This window comes from Muntiacus reevesi, chromosome 2, assembly GCF_963930625.1.
Source record: "Muntiacus reevesi chromosome 2, mMunRee1.1, whole genome shotgun sequence".
Lineage (NCBI taxonomy): Eukaryota > Metazoa > Chordata > Mammalia > Artiodactyla > Cervidae > Muntiacus > Muntiacus reevesi.
Genome location: NC_089250.1, coordinates 86,781,196 through 86,802,185, shown reverse-complemented (window position 1 = coordinate 86,802,185; position 20,990 = coordinate 86,781,196). Strand labels below are relative to the sequence as shown.

The window sequence follows — 20,990 nt, the reverse complement described above, 5'->3', positions numbered from 1 at the left end:
CGCGGTAGATAAAAAGATAGAAGGCACCTACTCTCCCTCAATTTTTAACAACAGAAGCCTTTTCCATCTTTGTTTGTTGGAATACAAAAGCTCTCAAATAAAAATTATGCTCTACTCAAGATAAATGCCAGAGCTTTCTGTCTCCTAAATTAATTCAAATCCTGCAAACACAATTTAGGATGTCAGTATATTAGGGGCAGGGCAACAGAAAAAATCTATAAAGTGAAACAATCTCCCAAAATAGCCCAAATCTTTTTTTCATTAAAAAAAAAAACATGAAAACAATTCCTCTACTTACATAAGAAAAGCAGTTCCAGAACTTTGGAAGAAATTGAGGGAATTTATGAAGAATCAGTATAATAATCCATTCTATAAAATATTTTATGGATGCCTGATTATTGATGAAGCCAGCCTGGAAAATCTTGTCAATAATTTTATTCAAGAAATTCTGAGAAAAATAAAGTTGACAGATTAGACTATTATCATTATTAATTTTAAAATTTGAGCTATAATTAACATATAACAAGGTGAAGGTTTACAGAATGTTGATGCAATGCGTTTATTTACCGCAGTATGACCATCAACTCCGCAGCATTAGCTAATGCCTCTATCATGTCACATAATAATTTCTTTTTTTGTGATGGGAACAATTCAAATCTAGTCTCTTATCAACTTGGAAATGGCTATTAATTTTTTTTTTGGCCATGCTGCATGGGTTGCAGGTTCTCAATTCCCTGAATAAGGATTAATTCAGGGCCACAGCAATGAAAATGTGAAGTCCTAACCACTGTGACTGGCTATTAATTTTAATTAAGAAAGAGTCACTATTAAAAAAAAAAAAAACAGCTTAAAGTTTTATTGTGGCATAAATATATGTTAAAATGTTATAATAAAATATTAACGGAAAAATATATTAAGTGGGACCATTTAAATCAGTTTCCAATTTACTTCCATGACACCTAACTGTCTTAATAATCTATTAAAACACTTCTGAATAACTTTAAGAACTGAAATACACATTTTAAGCAGATTACTTTCTCAGTTTTAAAGAAGCATATAACAGCTTCCATATGAAAACATTATGCTTAAAGGTACAAATATAATTAATGTTATACCTGATCAAATTTGGGGAAAAGTACAAGCAGAGTCTGCCATATTCGGTTTTTCACTCTGTGCTGCTGAGAGTTCACATAATATCGAGTTCTTGATTTGGACACCAATTCATCCTGGGAGGGAAGGAGGGAGGGATCAATGTTAAAATACCTACTGAATTTTTGAGTAATGAAAACAAAATCAATGACAACTTCGAGTTTAAAAGGTATAAACTAGGCATAGAAGCCTATTATTTGAAAGGTAGAAGGATAAAAAAGACACTTTCTTATGACATTTTTTGTTTTATGACATTTTTTAAAGTTTCCTTTCAAAACAATGAATTTACCTGCTTTTGTTTATTTAAACTTATCTTCTTTTCAAATTAGAAAAGGAACCATACACCTGTGCTTAATATGAAAAGTACTTGGAAATATACTTCTCTTTCTTTGTGCCCAGTTAATGGAGATGTGGGGTCACGTGGGTGAGAAGAGACTGGGATGTCAGCCATATACTGAAAGCATTAGCTGCTTAGTCGTGTCCGACTCTTTGCGACCCCATGGGACTGTAGCCCCCCAGGGTCTTCTGTCCATGGGCTTCTCCAGGCCCCTTGACTACGTACGTCTGGAATAATGGGACCTGCAGTTTGACACAAACAGCCCTAAGACAGGAGTAAACAAATAGGGCAATGACAACACCAGACATAGGAGAACAGCAGTACCAAGCCCTTCTGCGTTATCAGCGCTCTCTCCTGCTTTAATGGTCCATTTCATCTGAACACAAGTGCTAGGTTTACTTCTGTTATGTCACTGCCAGTGCTTTAAGTAAGTTAAGATACTTTAAGGTAAAATAAGGCATATTTACTTTATCCAATAGCTTGATTGCAAGATCTTCCATAAACAACTTATGAGACATATTTGAGCCATCTAATAAACACAGGAATTTGACAGCACAAATTCTCACATAATGGTCTTCTCTTTTGGTACTAAAAAATATAAAATGATAGATGATGTTAATACATCTTCAAAATAAAAAAAAACATGTAAGATGTTAGTTTTGAAATATCAAAACTTTAAGTAGCTTCATATTAAAAGACAATTTAGGATAAACGTTTAGGATAAATATAAATTTAGGATAGACAGTGGAAGATAAAATACATCAACAGGAGCGCCTGTACAAAAAGTCTGAAAGAACCCAAATTTACCCAGACTTCTGGTAAAACAATGCCCACACTGATACTGGGTCAATAACATCTTATCTGTGGACAAAAGGGAACACAGCTCACGACACGGCTCCTAGAGGACCACAGACGCCTCCTGCCCAGAGGCCAGAACACACGTCAGCATGTCAATGCACATCGGCATCATGCTGCTCTCACTGCGCACTGTGAATGCACGTCTCTAAGTGACAGGCCAACTCAGGAAGCACCGTGTGTGCTGAGCATCCCCGCATTTTCAGTATCCAGATGTGGAAAGATAAATTCACTGAAACTGTTAGTAAGTATTTCCAAGTTCATTAAAACTGTTATAATGTGAACAAATGTTATTTTAAACTAATTACGTCTGTCTAGTAGAAATCAAAATATTTTGGAACCATCAAGTGAAAAATTTTACTTATTGTTATACTAAACCAGCCAAGAAAACAAAAAATTAATTAAGACAATGAGCAATGACAAATGTATATATTTAATGAGTGGCAGATGGTTTAAAACATAGGTGTGACTCTGAGAATAATTAACACATTTGATAACTAGACACAATTATCATATATTGTCCTAAACTCTAAACTCATGACAATACTATTTATAAATACCTACACACACAAAGTTTTGAAAATTATGTGAGAAAATAAAAACTTTTTAAAAACTTCCATGATTTCAGCAGTTAGTTCATAGGTTTATCCCAGACATCAAAACTTTACAGTCTATTCCAACTAATTTTATTTTTGCGTGAGCAGAGGGACTGTTAAATAGTGATTTTTAACCAAAAAAGAATAAACTTGTGCTCCGATGATCACTCCTTCACCCAGAAAAAGAAGAGAAATAGGAACTGTATGCTTCCCATAGTTATTTCCTTATTTATGCTGGACTTCTGCACAAATTTTTAAGTTTATCAAATTTTAGTAAACAGTGACAGATCTGAAGAAAATATATTAGCAAGGGAATATAATTTCTAACAACTGCGAAGGCTCATGCAATATCTTACACAGAATATCTCTCATGTGTCATATTTTGAATATTCCATTTATATGAAGATGTGGAAGACCCATCACACTTACTTTTCAATAACAACATTTGCTGCGCACTCATGTCCAAGATTTTCTATGAACGTCTGTACATCCTGAATAAGCCTTTCCATAAAAAAACATGCAACAAAGAACAAGTTTTAGAGGAAAAAAATTAAAGTCCCAAATAAAAAGTTAAATAATAGTTTTCTAATTGAAAGTCTTAATATAAAGGCACAATTCTACCCAAATAGACACTCAATATAAAAAATTATGAGAGGTTGCAATAATGGCATGTTTTACCTTTGATCACGCCGAAACACTGTTCCAAATATACATGCCTCAAGGATAAGTTCACTGTAATTTTTAGCAATTGACAAAGACACATTTGAAGCAGAAACTACCCAAGATCTGCAGCAATAACTTATCAGTATATTGAAGACTCCAGTTTTTATAGCAGACATTTCAATTATCCTGTACATAATCTGGAATGAAATACAATAGTTATTTTATCATTCGGCCAATTAAGTTTTTTTTTTAATCTGTGCTGCCAAAACTTGTTACTTGAATGGCTTCAAATGATAGTTTTAACATAACCATAAATAGTCTAAAAAATTAAAAACTCTTTTATCATTTGAAAGATGAAAACCAATTACAGAATGCTAACTTTTCATTTCTTAATACTAAAAATAAATGAAATGTTATTGATACTGATTTCACCCAGAACTTTCCCAGAGCAACAACTGTCCAAAGTGAATAGAATGAAAGGCAGAAAAAACAGCTCACCCTTGACATGTTCAGTTTTCTTCGCACTTGCCAGAGGCTTCCCTTCCCCCAAAGCAAAAGCAGCCACCGTCTCTAAGTGTGTACCGTGCAGCAGGAAGGGACAGAAGCGGCACAGTGACAGCAGGGCAATATACAGGCTTATTTTCCATCGTCCCCTTTGGATCGGGAGCGTACGTGCATCCCAGGCATGATGCAGTCCCCTCCCGTGCATCAGTGATTGTAAACACAAATGGCTCCAGAAACCAGAAAGATCTTTCAATAAGGTTATATTCAAAGAAATATTTCTTTGCACGAGAAAAGCAGTGGCGCAGATGCACTGACAAACGGCACCTGAATTTGCCCTCAGGGTCCAGAAGAAATCAAGCCGCGGTAGGAGTGAAGCAGCAGAAAGGGTGTGCCCACCTGCAGGAGTCAAGTACTGGGAGGCAACGCCCAGTCGCTGCTCTCACACAGAAATGACCAGAGCTGGCCAATCATGCAATTTTCCAAGAGAAGAAGAAATAGAGATTTTTGTGCAAATTTCCCAATTCTTAAAAGCTGGAAACTATTTAAAAATTTTTAACTTGATTAGAGAAACCAAATTATTTGGAAGGCAGATATGGTTCATGGGCTACCATTCTGCACCTATGCCTTTACATCTAACAGATTTTCTTGTTCTTGCTTATGACACTAAAGAAGGTTCAAAATGTTTACTGACTGAATGAAAAAATAACAAACTAATATGGATTTACAAATACAACTCTCCTCTTCCTCATGTGCTACAAGCCACACAAACTAAAATGAAAACAAAAAAGTTCCCTCTTTTCTCTAAAGTAATTAGATTCATAGAAACTGAAAGTAGAATGGTGGCTTGCCAGGGGCGTGGGGGAGGGATGGGTGGTGGTGGGGAGGGATGTTTAATGGGGACAGAGATTCAGTTCCACAAGATTAAAAAGTTCTCGGGATGTGTCATAGGTATGTAAATAAAGTTAACAGGACTGGAAAACAGTATACCTAAAAATGGTTAAAATGCTAAATCTTATGTGCGTTTTCATCTCAATTTTTAAAAAGTTACCTCTTTTATTTTGAAATATGCCTGGCCCTTGATTTTCGCAGCAATGGTAAGAACTTTGGGATCAAAAACAAACTGAACAAAAGCTTTAAAATTAGACCAGAATATCAGCTGAGTGTTGCTTAAAGAGGCTATGATTTTCCAGGCCATGTCAAAAGACTCTATGCAGAGTGGTTCAGAGGTGGTCAGAAGCTGGTAGGGGAAAATAAAAAGAAACACATGATTATCACAATGTCAGAAACTGATGTCTGTTCCTATGGTTATTCTTCAATTTATGTCTCACTATATCTTACCTTGGGCACCAAAATTCTCATACAACGGAACACAGGTAAGACTTGCTCAGAAGGAAGAACCGTGAGGGCTTCCAGTGCAGACTGCAAAGTCCTCACTGCCATGGGAGCAGCAGGCAGAGTGGGTTCCAGAATTTCACCCTCTGAGGCTGGTATGAGGGTGGGACATTTTCTCAGCAAGAAAGAGAGGCAGACCCACTGATCATGAATATATTGTGCAACTATTTTCCCCCATCCTTGGGAAGATGATGACTCTTCAAAAAAACTGAGACAAAAAAGTCAAGTCACAAACCCCATCCTTCCTTAGATCTGTTTCAGTTTCTTTTGCATGTTGTAGTACACTATCCTTACAAGGGGAGAAATTAAACAGTCATTATTAAATTATTCTGTCTACCAAAAAACAAGGAAACCACAGAAAACTCAATTTCCTAACTACTCTGAAAGCAGGTGTTTTCACTCTAAATGATTCACTGAAAACTAAATGCAGAAAAGTTAATGGGTTTCCAGTAATACAGATGAATAATGTGATAAAATATTATCATCCGAATGAAGTCTGTTCTCAAAGCTTAAATAATTCTTTAAGTAAGGGTGAGTGACCTCTGATTACCTCAATGACTGAGACAAAAGTGGATTTTTAAACACAAGCAAAAAGAAGCCTTTTGTGTACATGCTGCTCTCCAAGGGGTAAACACACCTGCTCTCTTCCTCCGCGTGGGGCTTCTGCAGAGTCTGATTGAGCTGGAGTGATGAGATGAACGTTTCTGGGGGACCCGCATCCAGAGAGTCCAGCTGTAGCTCTGGCTTCTGGCTGATGACCTCACACACCATGGCCAAGGCAGCCATGCTAACAGCTCTCTGAATCTGTCTACCCAGTGTGGGTTCCTGAGGAGGAAATGGGACAACCTTTTGTAACCAGTAAGGACATGAGTTCCAATCTGTGGGAATCTCATGCCCACCTTTTCTGCTTCGTGCCTGCTGCTGAAAATCAGAGGAAAGAAAAGGAAATCCAAAATATGTAACTTGGTTGTACCATTTCTGTACAAATTGGTGGTGAACAAACTTAAAATGGTAATAAAAATTCAGCAGTGTGTGAACCAAGAACTTCCAGATATACAAGCTGGATTTAGAAAAGGCAGAGGATCAAGAGATCAAATGACCAACATCTGCTGGGTTATAGAAAAAACAAGGGAATTCCAGAAAAACATCTACTTCTGCTTCATTGACTATGCAAAAGCCTTTGACTGTGTGGATCACAACTGTGGAAAATTCTTCAAGAGACAGGAATACCAGAACACTTTTCCCATCTCCTGAGAAACCTGTATGCAGGACAAGAAGCAACAATCAGAACTGGACATGGAACAACAGACTGGCTCAAAATTGGAAAAGGAGTACCTCAAGGCTGTATATTATCATCCTGTTTATTTAACTTATATGCAGAGTACATCATTCAAAATGCCAGGCTGGATGATTCACAAGCTGGAATCAAAACTGCAGGGAGAAATATCAACAACCTCAGATATGCAGCTGATACCACTTCAACGGCAGAAAGTGAAGAGGAACTAAAGAGATTCTAGGAAAAGGTGAAAGAGGAGGGTAAAAAAAGTTGGCTTAAAACCCAACATTCAAAAACTGAAAATCATGACATCCAGTGCCACCACTTCATGGCAAATAGATGGGAAAAAAGTGGCAATAATGACAGATTTTATTTTCTTTGGCTCCAAAATCACTGCAGACAGTGACTGCAGCCACAAAATGTAGACACTTGCTCTTTGGAAGGAAAGTTATGACAAACCTAGACAGCATATTAAAAAGCAGAGACACCACTTTGCTGACAAAGATCCACACAATCAAAGCTATGATTTTTCCAGTAGTCGTGTATGGATGTGAGGGTTGGATCATAAAGAAGGCTGAGCACCCAAGAACTGATGCTTTTGAACTATGGTGCCGGAGAAGACTCTTGAGAGTCCCTTGGACAGCAAGATCAAATCAGTCTAAAGGAAATCAACCCTGAATATTCACTGGAAGGACAGATGCTGAAGCTGAAGCTCCAATACTTTGATCACCTGATGCGAAGAGCCGACTCACTGGAAAAGACCCTGATGCTCAGAAAGACTGAAGGCAAGAGGAGAAGGGGGTGACAGAGGATGAGATGGCTGGATGACATCACTGACTCAAAGGACATGAGTTTGAGCAAAGTCAGGGAGATGGTGAAGGACAGGGAAGCTCGGTGTGCTGCAGTTCATGGGTCGCAAAGAGTCAGACAGGACTTAGTGACTGAACAACAACAACAAAAATTCAGCAATTCAAACCAAAAGACAACTTGGATACAACTTCCTATGAGTGAGTCTTATTTCAAATGTTTGGCTGAAGTAGAATTAAAAACAAAAGGTGTGGGGACTTCCCTGGATGTCCAGCAGTTAAGATTCTGCACTCCCACCGTAAGGGGCACAGGTCTGATCCCTGGTCATGGAACTAAGAACCCGCATGCCACATGGCACCGCCAAAAAAAAAAGAGAGAGAGGGAGAAACATCCATTCATTTAAGAAGGAAAAAAAGGCTCCTTGCACGTACATACACAATACCTCAGTCAGCTGTATTCTGCTCTTGGCAAGGTGAGGCAGCACAGCACTTACTAGTAAGAGCTGGATTCATGAACCACACGGCCGAGGTCTGAACCCCGACTGGGCGCTTACCGCCAGCTGACTGTGGACACACACCACACCTCGGTTCACTCTGCTGTACAATGGCGACAGTAACGGAATCTACTTCACAGAACTGGTGTGAAAGTTAATAAATTGGTTATTTCACATAAAGCACTTGGAACTCTACATGTAGGAGCACAAAGGAAGGAGACCAAGATAGCCTGGCTTTGTACATACAGAGAGAAAATCAACCTCTAACCAGGAGTGCAGGCAAGAAGCTGGACAGGGGAAACAGCTTCTTTGAGAGATTAAAGCTGTTCTCCCCAATACTGTCCACGACTAACACCTCTACAGAAAGGAACCCTCTAGTACTTATTCCATCCCACATCTGCCCCTGCCACCCCCAAAGTAAACTGAGTATCATTATAGATCAAGTTTCCTCAGCAACACCGCCAATACAGGAAATAAAATTCAGGGTTACTTTTGAGTCACATAATATGGTCCCTATTAACCTTCATGTAATTCAGTGAATCACTAAGGAAAGCAAGCCAATCTTTAAAAATCACTGAGGTCTAGTTCAGGGTTCTGGTCCACATTCAGAATTCACAATGTCCCTTCATTACACTAATACGCAGTGGATAGGATACTGAAGGATTAATCAGTCCTCCTTATAAGTTTCTTCTAGGACACTTCTTGAAAACTACTTCAAAAATTAGATTATTAAAGGAATCAAGGAGCTATTGTAATTAGCAGCCCAGACTAGATTATGATTCAGCTCAACTTTAAAAAACCCTTACCATGTGTTAATTGCAAAAAGCTAACATTTACTGAGGACTTTCCATGTGCCAGGTACTATTCTAAAGGTTTACCATTAATGAGCTAGCTTTAATTTTCACATCAACCCTATAACCCTCATTTTGCGGGTGCAGTAAATGAAGCACAGAGAGGCTAAGTAAGTTCCCCAAGGTCACACAGCTAGTAAGGGTATAGCCAGGATTCATAACCAGGAAGTCTAATTCTAAAGCCTGTGCTCATAACCACTACATCTTATTATATCATGTTAAGAAATGCCTCTAGGTACTAAAATCTAATGGAGAAGACATACACATAAATTATTCCAAAAGCAAGTAAAATGGAAATAAGTACAAAAATGAAGGCATAAAAAGTAATAGATAAATGAAGGAAAGAATGAGACATCAATCCAAGGCCTTTAAGAGAAAATGTAATATGAGCTGGGACATTAAGGATGGACCAGCTACTACTGGCAAGTGTATGTTGAAGGGACGGCATTCTCAGTGGAAGGAGCAAACACAAGTGGAGGCCTAGATGAGGCAGGATGCGCTTGTGATCTGGGAAGCCCCGTGTGTTGGCCTAGCAGGAATGCAGCACAGGTGTCCTGTGGGAAGGAGGGGGAGAGGCATGCACGACTAGGCTAGAAAGTGAGGCAGTAGGCTAGGTATGGAGGCTTTAGACACCACACTGGTGAGTTTGGACACCTTAACGTGTCCCTGACTGGTACCTGGGCAAAAGACCTAGTGAAAACCCACCTTCCGTATCGAAATGATTTTTAAGACTCAAGTCACCATATCTTTGCTATATACCTATTATATACAATACAATGTTACATATTATGACAGGAGTCTCAGTCTTCATCGAATATTATGAACAAAGGATATTATTCTCAAAATTAAATTTTGGCAGATGCTTTTTGTATATCAAAATATTGTCTAACAGTCAGGTATGTATTCCATGCATGCCTTATTCAACATAACTATAAGCCTTGAAGCAAAGAGGAATACCTGTCCATGGTCCATCTCCTGAAGATGCCGAACAGACGCATTCTTCAAAGGAGAAATAACTCTCCAAATAGGGTTGCCTCTTTTCCACCCAACATTCAAGTGGAGATTTATAAGCTCAGTTAACACCATCAGGTACAAATGGCAACGATCCAGATCTGGAACCTAAGACACACAATAAAACACTTAACAAGCAGGGTTCAAGATTTTCACAAAACCAGGAGAGTTCAGACAGGAAATAAATTAGTTTATCTAAAAGTACTGAAAGATGGCACTGAAGAGGGGAGAGATGATCTCCTCCAAGAAGACTTCCATCAACTCCCCAGGCAGAGCTGAGCACACCCTCCTCTGTGCTTAGACAGTGACTCTGCGTTCAGCAGTTACAGCGCACGTCACGACTCACTCAGCACGGAGCTGGCTCCCCAGCTGGATTCTGAGCGTCCTGGAAGGCACACTGGCCATCCACTCCAGCACTCTTGCCTGGAGAGTCCCATGGACAGAGGAGTCTGGCGGGCCACAGTCCGTACAGTCGTGCAGAGCTAGGCCTGACTGAAGAGACCTGGCCCGGATGGCAGGGACTACGCCTCCCAGGCCGTGTGTGTGCTAAGTCGCTCAGTCATGTCTGACCCTCTGTGACCCCATGGACTCTAGCCCACCAGGCCCCTCGGTCCACGGGATTTTCCTGGCAAGAATACTAGAGTGGGTTGCCATTTCCTACTCCGGGGATCTTCCCAACCCAGGGATCGAACCCACACCTTTTACGTCTCCTGCTTGGCAGGCAAGTTCTTTACCACTGGTGCCACCTGGGAAGCCCCACACACATACACAGCCTTGGAGGCACAGCTCTGCCCTCCATGCCAACACAGCATAAATCATCACAGTAACAACCATAGCAACTGCCACTTCCTTTGCTGCAGGCACTTGTAACACTCCACTCTTACAAGGAACGGTCACTGCCCCACTTGCCCAAGAAGATGACCAAGTTCAGAGAGGTTAAACAACTTACCCAGCATCTCAGAGCTAGTAAGCAGGGCAACAGAATTAAACGCAGGTCTTCTAAGCTCCTACACATAGGCAGACTGGGTTCAGTCTAGCTCTGTGACCTATGACAAGAGACCTAATCTCTTTGGGCCTCAGATTCCTTATTTGTAAAATCGGGAGACTGTATCTCTCCATCACAAGGTTTTGGTAAGAATTAAGTGAGAGAAAGCATGCTGAAGATATGGGCCCTGAGAGGTGGCCTTGATTATTATTACAGTGCCAGGTACTCTACCCTCAGGCTTCTGCGGCACACAGGAAACAGAGAATTCATTCAGTTTATCAGTGTTCACTGAGCAACCACTAGATGCCAGGCACGTTGCCAAGCGCTAGGACACAATGCAGAGAGAAGGGACAACTCCAGGGCTTGGTGACAGATGGGACACAGGGGTGAGAGGGATGGATAAAGGTACCAGGGAGGATTCCCAAGTCTTAGGCTGAAAGAAACCTGTTGGATCACACACATCCACTGAGAAGCGAACCTAGGGGTGTGGGGTAGGGTGGATAACCTCCTATAGGAATGATAGGAGGTTCCATTTCAAACACTCTATGTGTGGAAAGTCCAGCTCAAGTTATCAAACAGCAGTTGGCTGAATGGCATTCAGCCAGGACAGTCAGAGGTGGAGATGGATGTGAGGGTGCCTGGCATAACTAAACTTGGGTGTGCAGATGAGGTCACCTACACAGGAGGAAATGAGAAAAGAAGGGACCCAAATCAAGCCTGAAAAACTGACTTTCACAGCTACACATCAGAGAATGGACATGTGCAGGAGAGCCTGTTATTAAATACTGACTATCACGCTGCTGAGGGGGAGGAAAGTGGGAAAGAGATTTTTATTAAACTATAATAAGTTATCAAACAAATGCACTTAATTGGGAATTCTAATTCCAAATGTATTACAGAGTGGATTTATATAATAATTTAAAGTTATTTTGGAAATGAGTTCACTTTTTAAAATCTGAAAGACAAAATCACAATAACTTTCCCCTTTTTAAAGCTATTTTTAGCTTCAGACACCAAACAAACAAAAATATTATTTCTGTCCCTCCTTGTGGACGAGGAGTTCACTATACTTTTGTGTATGTCTGAAAACTTCTATAATAAAATGGAAAAGTAATGCTGATAACAATAAAGTGATAGGGGAACAAAATATGAAAAGTTACCTCTTAATAAATGTCTTCTTGGAAATTTAGGTGTACCAAAACTACTGTTAACAACTGTTGAATAAGAAAAATGCTAAAGATAAACATACTTCCCTCCAGAGGAGTTTGTTCCTTGCATTATCAAAATATCTCAGGTTTTTTGGTATAAAACTTGCCTTTTTGTATTTTCACAACTGCTTATCAGCTATCAAACAAATGTCCTTAATTGGATGTTCTAATAAAAGTTGTTAAAATAAGTATGCTTTCTCACTCTATTGACAATGTAATGATTGTAACTGTTTCAACACCTGCCCTAGAGAATGTCAAACCCTCCCAAATTAAGAATTACAGGCATTTCTATAAAATTAATATTTTCAAAATATTCCCGAAGAAAAGGAGAAAACTTTGTAATTTTTTTTTTCAGATGTCCTAGAAAGAACAATTATGCAGTGAGCACAGACAGAGCGGATACCTATCTTCATAGAGCATCCTCTTCACCTCAGACTGGTTGTTCCCGACTCTAACTTCATTTGAAGATCACATACAGACATAAAAATACATGTGTACTGACACCCAGTTCCACCCCAAACCTGCCAAGTCAGAATCTCTGGATCCTGGGACCAAATACGCATTGACTATGCTAAGTACTTCAAATATGTTATACCATTTGATACTCTCTAAATTCTAGGAAGCAGATATCTTATCTCCACTTCGCAGATGAGGAAACTGAGGCTCAGAAAAGCTACATAATTTTCCTAGAATCAGTTACACTGATTGAACCGGAACTAGGAGACTCTAAACCTTCAATTTTTTCTGCCCCCCAAGGTCACTTTTCAAGAAAATATCGTATTAACTTTTCCTTTCAACTTAATACAGTGCCTGCCAGTCAGTAATCACTCAAAATACTGATGAAAAGACTGAAGTTACTCAAGTAAATACTTACAGTACTTAGTTCATTCATAGTAAGTCGTCTGAGAATAAATTCAGAAATGCTCTCTGTAGTAGACATGATAAAGTTCTGAAGAAGAGTAAATACCTCATCTGTATGGAGAAAAAAAAAAGCATGCAACTAAAATTATAGAAATAAGTATATCATATATTCTAGCAAAAGTTCAACTCTGTTAGGTGTATGTGTGAATCACTTAACCAAAAATGAATTCTGATAACATAACAGTAGGGATTATCTACAATTAATCTTAAAAATCATTGAAGAGTTTCAGTTCTGGACAAGATGCAGCAAAAGCACATTGCCCTCTCTCACTGAATTCGGCTACAAAGCTGGGACAGGATATCTGAAACAGTCACGTGAAGATTCTCAAAAGTCAAAAGCAGCAGATGGATTTAGCAAGTAATAACCATGAACAGTGGTGAGTTTGCTCTGGTCCCGCTGTAGACTGGACCCCTCGAAGGAGGAACAGTCAGGAAGGTGGGCAGCAGACTGGGCCCCCACTATCTGGTCAGGAAATTAAAAAGGAGAAACTCAGAGAACTAGACAGCAAGTAGTTCGGAGATTCCGAAGAGGGACGTGATCAGGCAAATAGCCCCAGCAAGTGGTGTATGGAGGGCGGTGAGGCTCACCCCTGAACTGCGGGCCCTGGATATGATGCTACTCAGAAGGTCAAACATGTTTAGCACTGAACAGACAACCGCACAGGTGCCAGCCTGGCGGCTGGATGCAGCAGTCGGGGCACAGGTCACGACAGCACTGCAGAAGACTTGAAAACAAAACTGACAGCGAATCAACACCCACAGAAGCTGGAGCAACAGAAACTGAAGCCTAAACCAAGCCAGGCTGGCTGACCGCCACACAAACCTATCAACACTGTCCACAGATCTAAACAAGATCCAGAGTCTCATAACACAATATTCAAAAGATCTAGGATACAATCCAAAATAACTGGGTAGATAAAATATGAGAAAATTCCTACCTCATACGGGAAAAGAATCCACAAATGACAACACCAAGATGACAGTGATGTTAGAATAATCTGACAAAGACTTTAAAGCAGCTATTAAAACATGCCTGAAAAGTCAACATTTACTTTTGAAATAAATGAAAAACAGAAAGTCTCACCAAAGAAACAGAAGACTTACACAAAAACCAAACAGAAATTTATGATTGAAAGTACGATAACTGAAAATTTTAAAACTCACTGGATGGGATCAATAACAGAAAAGAAATGTAAGGGAAAATAAGCAGTGAACTTGAAAACAGATCAGAAAGATATGCAAATTGGGGAATGCCCTGGTGGTCCAGTGATTAGGACTCCACACTTCTACTCCAGGGGACAGTTTCAGTCCCTGGTCAGGGAACTAAAATCCTGCATGGCATGTGCAGCATGGCCAGGTTTTTTTTTTTTTTTAAAAAAAAGGATGTGAATGATTACAGAGTTCTAATGAGAAACCGTGGAGGTCAGAAACAAATGGAACATTTTTAAATTGCTGAAGAAAAAACCTAGCAAACCAGAATTTCATTTCAACAAAAATACTCTTCAGAAAACAAAATAAAAACATATTCAGATGAAGGGAAATTAAGAGAATTCATTGCCAACAAACTTGCCTCCAAAGACATATTAAAAGACATTTTTCAAACAAAAGGTATACAGTGCCACAGGAAAACATGGAATGTCAAGGATGAAAGAGCAAAAAAAATTTCAATATCTGGGTAAATACAAGAGACTATTCCCTTGAGTCTTTAAAATGTGTTTGATGGTTATGAGCAAAAAACACAACATTGTCTGGTACCGTTTTTAACAAACATAGATATAAGACAACTATAATAAATGAGGGAGAGAAGATTAAGGGACCTATAAAGTAGTAACATTTCTATATGAATTTCAAGTTGGTAAAATGTTAATTCTAAGCTGATTGTAAAAAAGTATGCACATCACAATCCCTATAGCAATCACACAAAAAACTTTGGATATTTAGTAAAAAGCACAAAAGATAATTAAGATGGAAGAGAAAACAATGTTCAGACTACTCAAAAGAAGCAAGAAGAGGGGAAAGAAAGAAATGAAAAACAGGAAAATAAACAGAATACAAAAAGTGACAGCTCTAAAATCAAATATGTAAATAATTACATTAAATGCAAATAGTTTAGCCCAAATAAAAGACACAGACTGTCAGAAGAGACAAAATATCATGCTCCAACTATATGCTGTCTATAAGAAATTCACTTTAAACATAATGCTCATTAAATAGGCTAAAAGTACAAAGCCAGAAAAAAAAAGTACCATGCAAATTCTAATTAAAAGAAAGTACAAGTGGTTATACTACTATCAGACAAAGTAGGTTTCAGAGTGAAGTAAATAATCAGGGATAAAAAGGGACATTACATAATGATAAGAGAGTCAACTCCCGAGAAAAAGCACAATCTACCTAACACCTTCAAAATACATAAAGCAAAGCTGCTAGTAGTAAAAGTAGAAACAGACAAATCCAAAATTATAGATGGAGTTCAACATTCCTAAATTCCAAGAATATAAAACTAAAAAACAACACAAAACTCTTGGATATAAATGACATTTATAGAACACCACACCCAATAATAGCAGAATATACATTCTTTACAAGTGGACATGGAACACAGGCCAAAATAAACCATACCCTAACAAATTAACAATTTTTAAAAGCTGAAATTGTACAAAGTATGCTCTCTCGACTAGAAGAGGATTAAAACAAAAAGCAATGACAGAAAGATAACAGGAAAATCTCCAAATACATTTCTAAATAACTCATGGGTAAAAGAGAAAGTCTCAAAAAAAAAAAAAAAAAAAAAAGAAAATTCTGAACTAAAGATACAACATACCAAAATTTGTGGGATGCAAATAATACAAAACTAAAGAAAACTCACAGCATTTGATGCCATTTTAAAAAAGAAGATCTAAAATCATAATCTAAGCTTCTGCCTTAACTTCAGCAAAAGGCAAAATAAACCAAAAGCAAGCAGAAAGATGCAAACAACAGAAATGAATGAAATTGAAAAGAGAAAAATCAACAGAGAAAAATCAATGAAACCAAAAGCTGCTTCTTTGAAAAGGTCAGTACTAGCCAGTCTTAAAGAGAAGAAAGAGAGGATCACCACTACTACTGTCAGGAGTTAAAAATGAATCACTTCAGATCCCAGATCCTAAAGAAATTTGAAGGATAAACCATGAAAAACCCTAGAAATGAAACTGTCCTCATTCACAAATGATATCACTGTCTACAAAAAAATCCCAAGGATCTTAAAAAAAAAAAAAAAAAACTACTTCAACTAATAAGTACACTTCATCAAGGTTATGGGATATAGGTCAACACACAAAAATTAATCACATTTCTGTATACTAGCGAAGCACAGTTCAAAACCGAAAAATTTAAAAATTTATCATTTACAATAATCTTTCCCCCAAAGATATGTTACATAAATCTAACAAAACCTGCACAGGATATAGATGCTGAAGACTTAAAAAAAAAAAAACTCTGAAGAAAGAAATAAAAGACAGCCTAAATAAACTGGGAGATAAACCATATTCATGAATTATAAGCCTCAATAAAGAAAGCAATTCTCAAAAAAACTGATCTTTACATTCAATTCAGTTCCAGTCAATTCCAGTAGGATTTTTTTTTTTTTTTTTTTTGGTAAATACAGACAAGTTGATGATAAAGTGTATATTGAAAGGCAAAGGCACCAGAAGAGCTCGAAATACTTTTGACAAAAAAGCATAAACTTGAGAGAATCACACTACCTGCTTAAAGACTTGTTGTAAATCGACAGTAACTAGAATAGTGCAGCATGGTAAAGGGACAGAAACACAGATCAATAAACAGCCCAGAGACAGACCCACGGAGACATGGCCAGCTGCTTTTAAACAACGCTACTGCACTATAAATGGCATATTTTACCATTCACCCACTAAGAGTGTAGACTTCAATGGTGTTCAGTACAGTCAGAGACACGTACAGCCGTCACCAGTCAATTTCAGAACATCTTCGTCACCAGAGAGAGAAAAGCCCATCCCCTGGAGCCACCACCCCTATAACCCTCACCCTCTCCTCCCCTGACCTAAGCAGTCACTGAGCTACTTCCTGTCTCTCTAGGTTTGCCTATTCTGGATGCTTCAGGCAAATGGAATCACGTGTTACATGGCATTTTGCAACTGGCTGCTCTCACTTAATACTTTCAAGATCCGTGTGTCAGCACTTCTGTGCCCCTTTCTACAGTCGTGCATCGCTCATCTATTCATGCATCCGTCTATTTTGGGTTGTTTCCACCACAGCCAATTGATTTTTGACAATTCAACAGAGAAAAGGAAATCTCATCAATAAGGGGTCCTAGAGCAACTGGAAACTCACAGGGAAAGCAAACCTCCACCTCACCTCCCGCCTTAGCAAATCACCTCTGCTTACATCCTAGATCTGAGAGCTAAAAAACCATAGAACAGGGGCTTCCCTGGTGCCTCAGTGGTAAAGAAGCTGCCTCCTGATGCAGGAGACAGGGCCTGATCCCCAGTCTGGGAAGATCCCACATGCCAAGCCTGTATACCACAACTATGAGCCTGTGCGCTAGAGCTTGTGCTCAACAAGAAGCCCGCGCACTGCAACTGGAGAGTAGCCCCTACTTGCTGCAACTAGAGAAAAGGCCCATGTAGCAATGAAGACCATGCACAGTCAGAAAGAAATAAATAAAATCAGATAATAAGTAAACTGGACTTCATCAAAAGAAAAACTTCTGTTCTACAAAAGATCTTGTTAAGAGAGTGAAAAAGAGAAGCACCAGATTTGGGAAAAATATTTTTAAATCACATATTCAACAGAAGACTTGTCTCTATTAATAGAATATATAACAAACTCTCATTATTATATATAATATTATGAAAACAACTCAATTTAAAAATAGGCAAAAGATTCAAATAGGTATTTAACAAAATGCTGCATCTACCACTTTCAGATAAATTTTTTAAAAGATTACACACTGCATTAAAAATAACAGTATTAATTTTAAACATTCATGTTACCTATTATAAAGACAGCCCTATTACGGCCTCTGAAGTATCTCATGGATGAGTCACTTGCCAGTTTAAGTAGCCACCAGCAAACAGTTGCGAATTAAAGCTTTTTATGAACCAAGAAAATGACTGATGAATATGGTAAGAACAGAAAACAACTCTCTTCTATAACCTCTGCCTTTTATTTCTCAACTCATATCTCAAACTTATAGCATAAAAAAATACTTACTTTTCACAGATTCATTCAAACCCATTAGACTAAAAAAAGGTTAATTTGAGATTACAAGGGAAGGTTTACGGCTTGAAGAATAGAGAATAAAGTGACACGAAAAAGTTGATGCTATTCATGTTTCCAGTGTCATCATCGTGGTTGCCATGGTGTTTCCTATCAGTTACCACAGGACTCAAGAACCTCTCTTTCACTTGGACCGCCAGTCACTGCCACATGCTTAACTTTAATACTGCATCACAATATACAAACCTGTGCACAGGTTCAGAATGATGCTTGGGGTTGACAGTCACAACCTGAATCCCCAAAGCAGTACCTAAACTGACCAAAAAGCTAGCTCAGTCAAAATCATTACACCACTCCATACCCATGAGGACAGCCACTATCAAAAATAAGAAAAACAAAAGAGAACAAGTGTTATCGAGGATGTGGAGGAATTAGAGCCTTGTGCAACGCCAACTGGAATACTAGATGGTACAGCTGCTATGAAAAACATGTGGTTCCTCAAAAACTTAAACACAAAGGGAATTCCCTGGCTGTCCAGTGGTTAGGACTTGGCGCTTTCACTGCTGGGGGTCCAGGTTCAATCTCCGGTCAGGGAACTAAGATCCCACAGGCTTTACATCAGTCAAAAAAAAAAACAAAATTAAACACAGAATTACCATGATTTTAAAGGAACTGAAGAGCCTCTTGTTGAAAGTGAAAGAGCTCAGAGTGAAAAAGCTGGCTTAAAACTCAACATTCAAAAAACTAAGATCATGGCATCCAGTCCCATAACTTCATGGCAAATAGATGGGGAAACAGTGCAAACAGTGAGAGACTATTTTCTCAGGCTCCAAAATCACTGCAGATGGTGACTGCAGCCATGAAATTAAAAGACGCTTGCTCCTTGGAAGAAAAGCTATGACCAACCTAGACAGCATATTAGAAAGCAGAGACATCACTTTGCCAACAAAGGTCTATCCAGTCAAAGCTATGGTTTTTCTAGTGGTCATGTATGGATGTGAGAGTTGGACTATAAAGAAAGCTGAGTGCCAAAGAATTGATGCTTTTGAATTGTGGTGTTGATGAAGACTCTTGAGAGTCCCTTAGATTGCAAGGAGATCAAACTAGTCAATCCTAAAGAAAATCAGTCCTAAACATTAATTGGAAGGACCGATGCTGAAAATGAAGTTCCAATACTTTGGCCACCTGACACAAAGAACTGACTTATTTGAAAAGACCCTGATGCTGGGAAAGACTGAAGGCAGGAGGAGAAGGGGACAGTAGAATATAAGATGGTTGGACGGCATCACTGACTTGATATACATGAGTTTGGGCAAGTTCTGAGAGTTGATGATGGAAAAGGAAGCCTGGAGTGCTGCAGTCCATGGGGTCACAAAGAATCGAACACAACTGAGAATCACCCTATGACCCAGCAATTCCACTTCTGGGTACGTACCCCAAAGAACTGAAAGCAAGGGCTTGAACAGACATTTGTACATTAATGTTCATAGCAGCATTATTTGAATAGTCAAAAAATGGAAACAATCTAAACATCCATCAACAGATGAATGGATAAACAAAGCATGGCATACACATACAACAGCGTACGATTCATTCTTAAAAAGGAACCACATTCTGATACAGGCTACAACATGGATGAATCTTCTGAACACACTAATGTTAAGTGAAATACGCCTGACATAAAAGGATAAGTATTGTATGATTCCACTTAGAACAGTCAAATTCCCAGCGACAGAAGTTCCTGGTGTTGCCAGGAGCTGGGGAGGGAAGGCTGGGATGGGGAGTAATTATCTAGCAGGTACAGAGATTTGGCTGGGAAGACGAAAAAGTCCTGGAGATGGACTGTGGTGATGGTCGCACAGTATTGTGCATACACTTAAAAACTTTTAAAGTGTACATTTTGTTACATATATTTTATCACAATTTAAAAACTAATCAAAACCCAATTTGGGAAGAAAAGTTCAAAGAGACACAGAAGATCAAAGCCAGAAAACAAAAGCAACTCAGGAAAAAAGTAACACTCAGGAAAAGGATCATACCCACTATTTTGACAAATTCAGCCTGTAGTTAGGACAGAAGTGTGATGAGGTCAGTTACTTGGCCCTGAAGAATCCAATGTAACAAGGGGAGAGTTATAATGTGACTAATGGCATGTTTCCTCAAATATAAAAATAAACATTGTACAGTTACTGTGAATAAAAAAAAAATAACCATTGGAACATCATTTATTTAGAGCTTTAAGCTGACAGAGGCAGCAGAGACCATTTCACCAGTTATGAATTAGGCTTTAGTTTATTTTGAACATTTTAAGACATCTTTTGGGGAAGTTTTAAGTAAAATGGGTTTCCCACATAAGCCGCTATGGCTCTAAGTAGGTGAAAATGCGTCTGCATTTCCCAGGAGTGTGTTTTAACATTACACATTTCACAGCAGATCTAGGCTTAGCTAAGGTCTGCTGCAGAAGGTGCTGAAGCATGGCAAATTCAAGTTTTGCTTTTTGGAACTTTCTAGAATTTTTTGCCCTGAATATTTTCAGTCTATAGTTGGTTTAACCCACAAATATGGAGGGCTGACTGTACCTCGTTATTTCTGACTTTACCATTATATGTTCATTTATCCTAGGACTTGCAGTTAGTTGCTAGATTATTTACTCATTTATAAAATGAAAATAACTATTTTCCTCTTTCCCTATTAAAGAAATTCTTTC

At 38.6% G+C, this 20,990-nt stretch overlaps 1 protein-coding gene across 3 annotated transcripts in view; it reads right to left on the bottom strand.

Moving 5' to 3' along the window:
• TARBP1 (TAR (HIV-1) RNA binding protein 1) overlaps positions 1-20,990 on the bottom strand; it is a 60,550-nt gene that overhangs the window by 14,579 nt on the left and 24,981 nt on the right. For 2 of the 3 annotated variants that reach the window (XM_065922290.1, XM_065922292.1), the window contains exons 13-22: positions 13,002-13,099; positions 9,881-10,042; positions 6,134-6,321; positions 5,443-5,704; positions 5,153-5,341; positions 3,616-3,797; positions 3,367-3,438; positions 1,954-2,074; positions 1,116-1,226; positions 299-448 (exon numbers count right to left, since the gene is read on the bottom strand). In XM_065922290.1, the coding sequence (XP_065778362.1) occupies positions 299-448; positions 1,116-1,226; positions 1,954-2,074; positions 3,367-3,438; positions 3,616-3,797; positions 5,153-5,341; positions 5,443-5,704; positions 6,134-6,321; positions 9,881-10,042; positions 13,002-13,099 (1,535 nt within the window). The remainder of the gene's footprint in view (positions 1-298; positions 449-1,115; positions 1,227-1,953; positions 2,075-3,366; positions 3,439-3,615; positions 3,798-5,152; positions 5,342-5,442; positions 5,705-6,133; positions 6,322-9,880; positions 10,043-13,001; positions 13,100-20,990) is intronic. The other variant, XM_065922291.1, reaches the window with a different exon arrangement.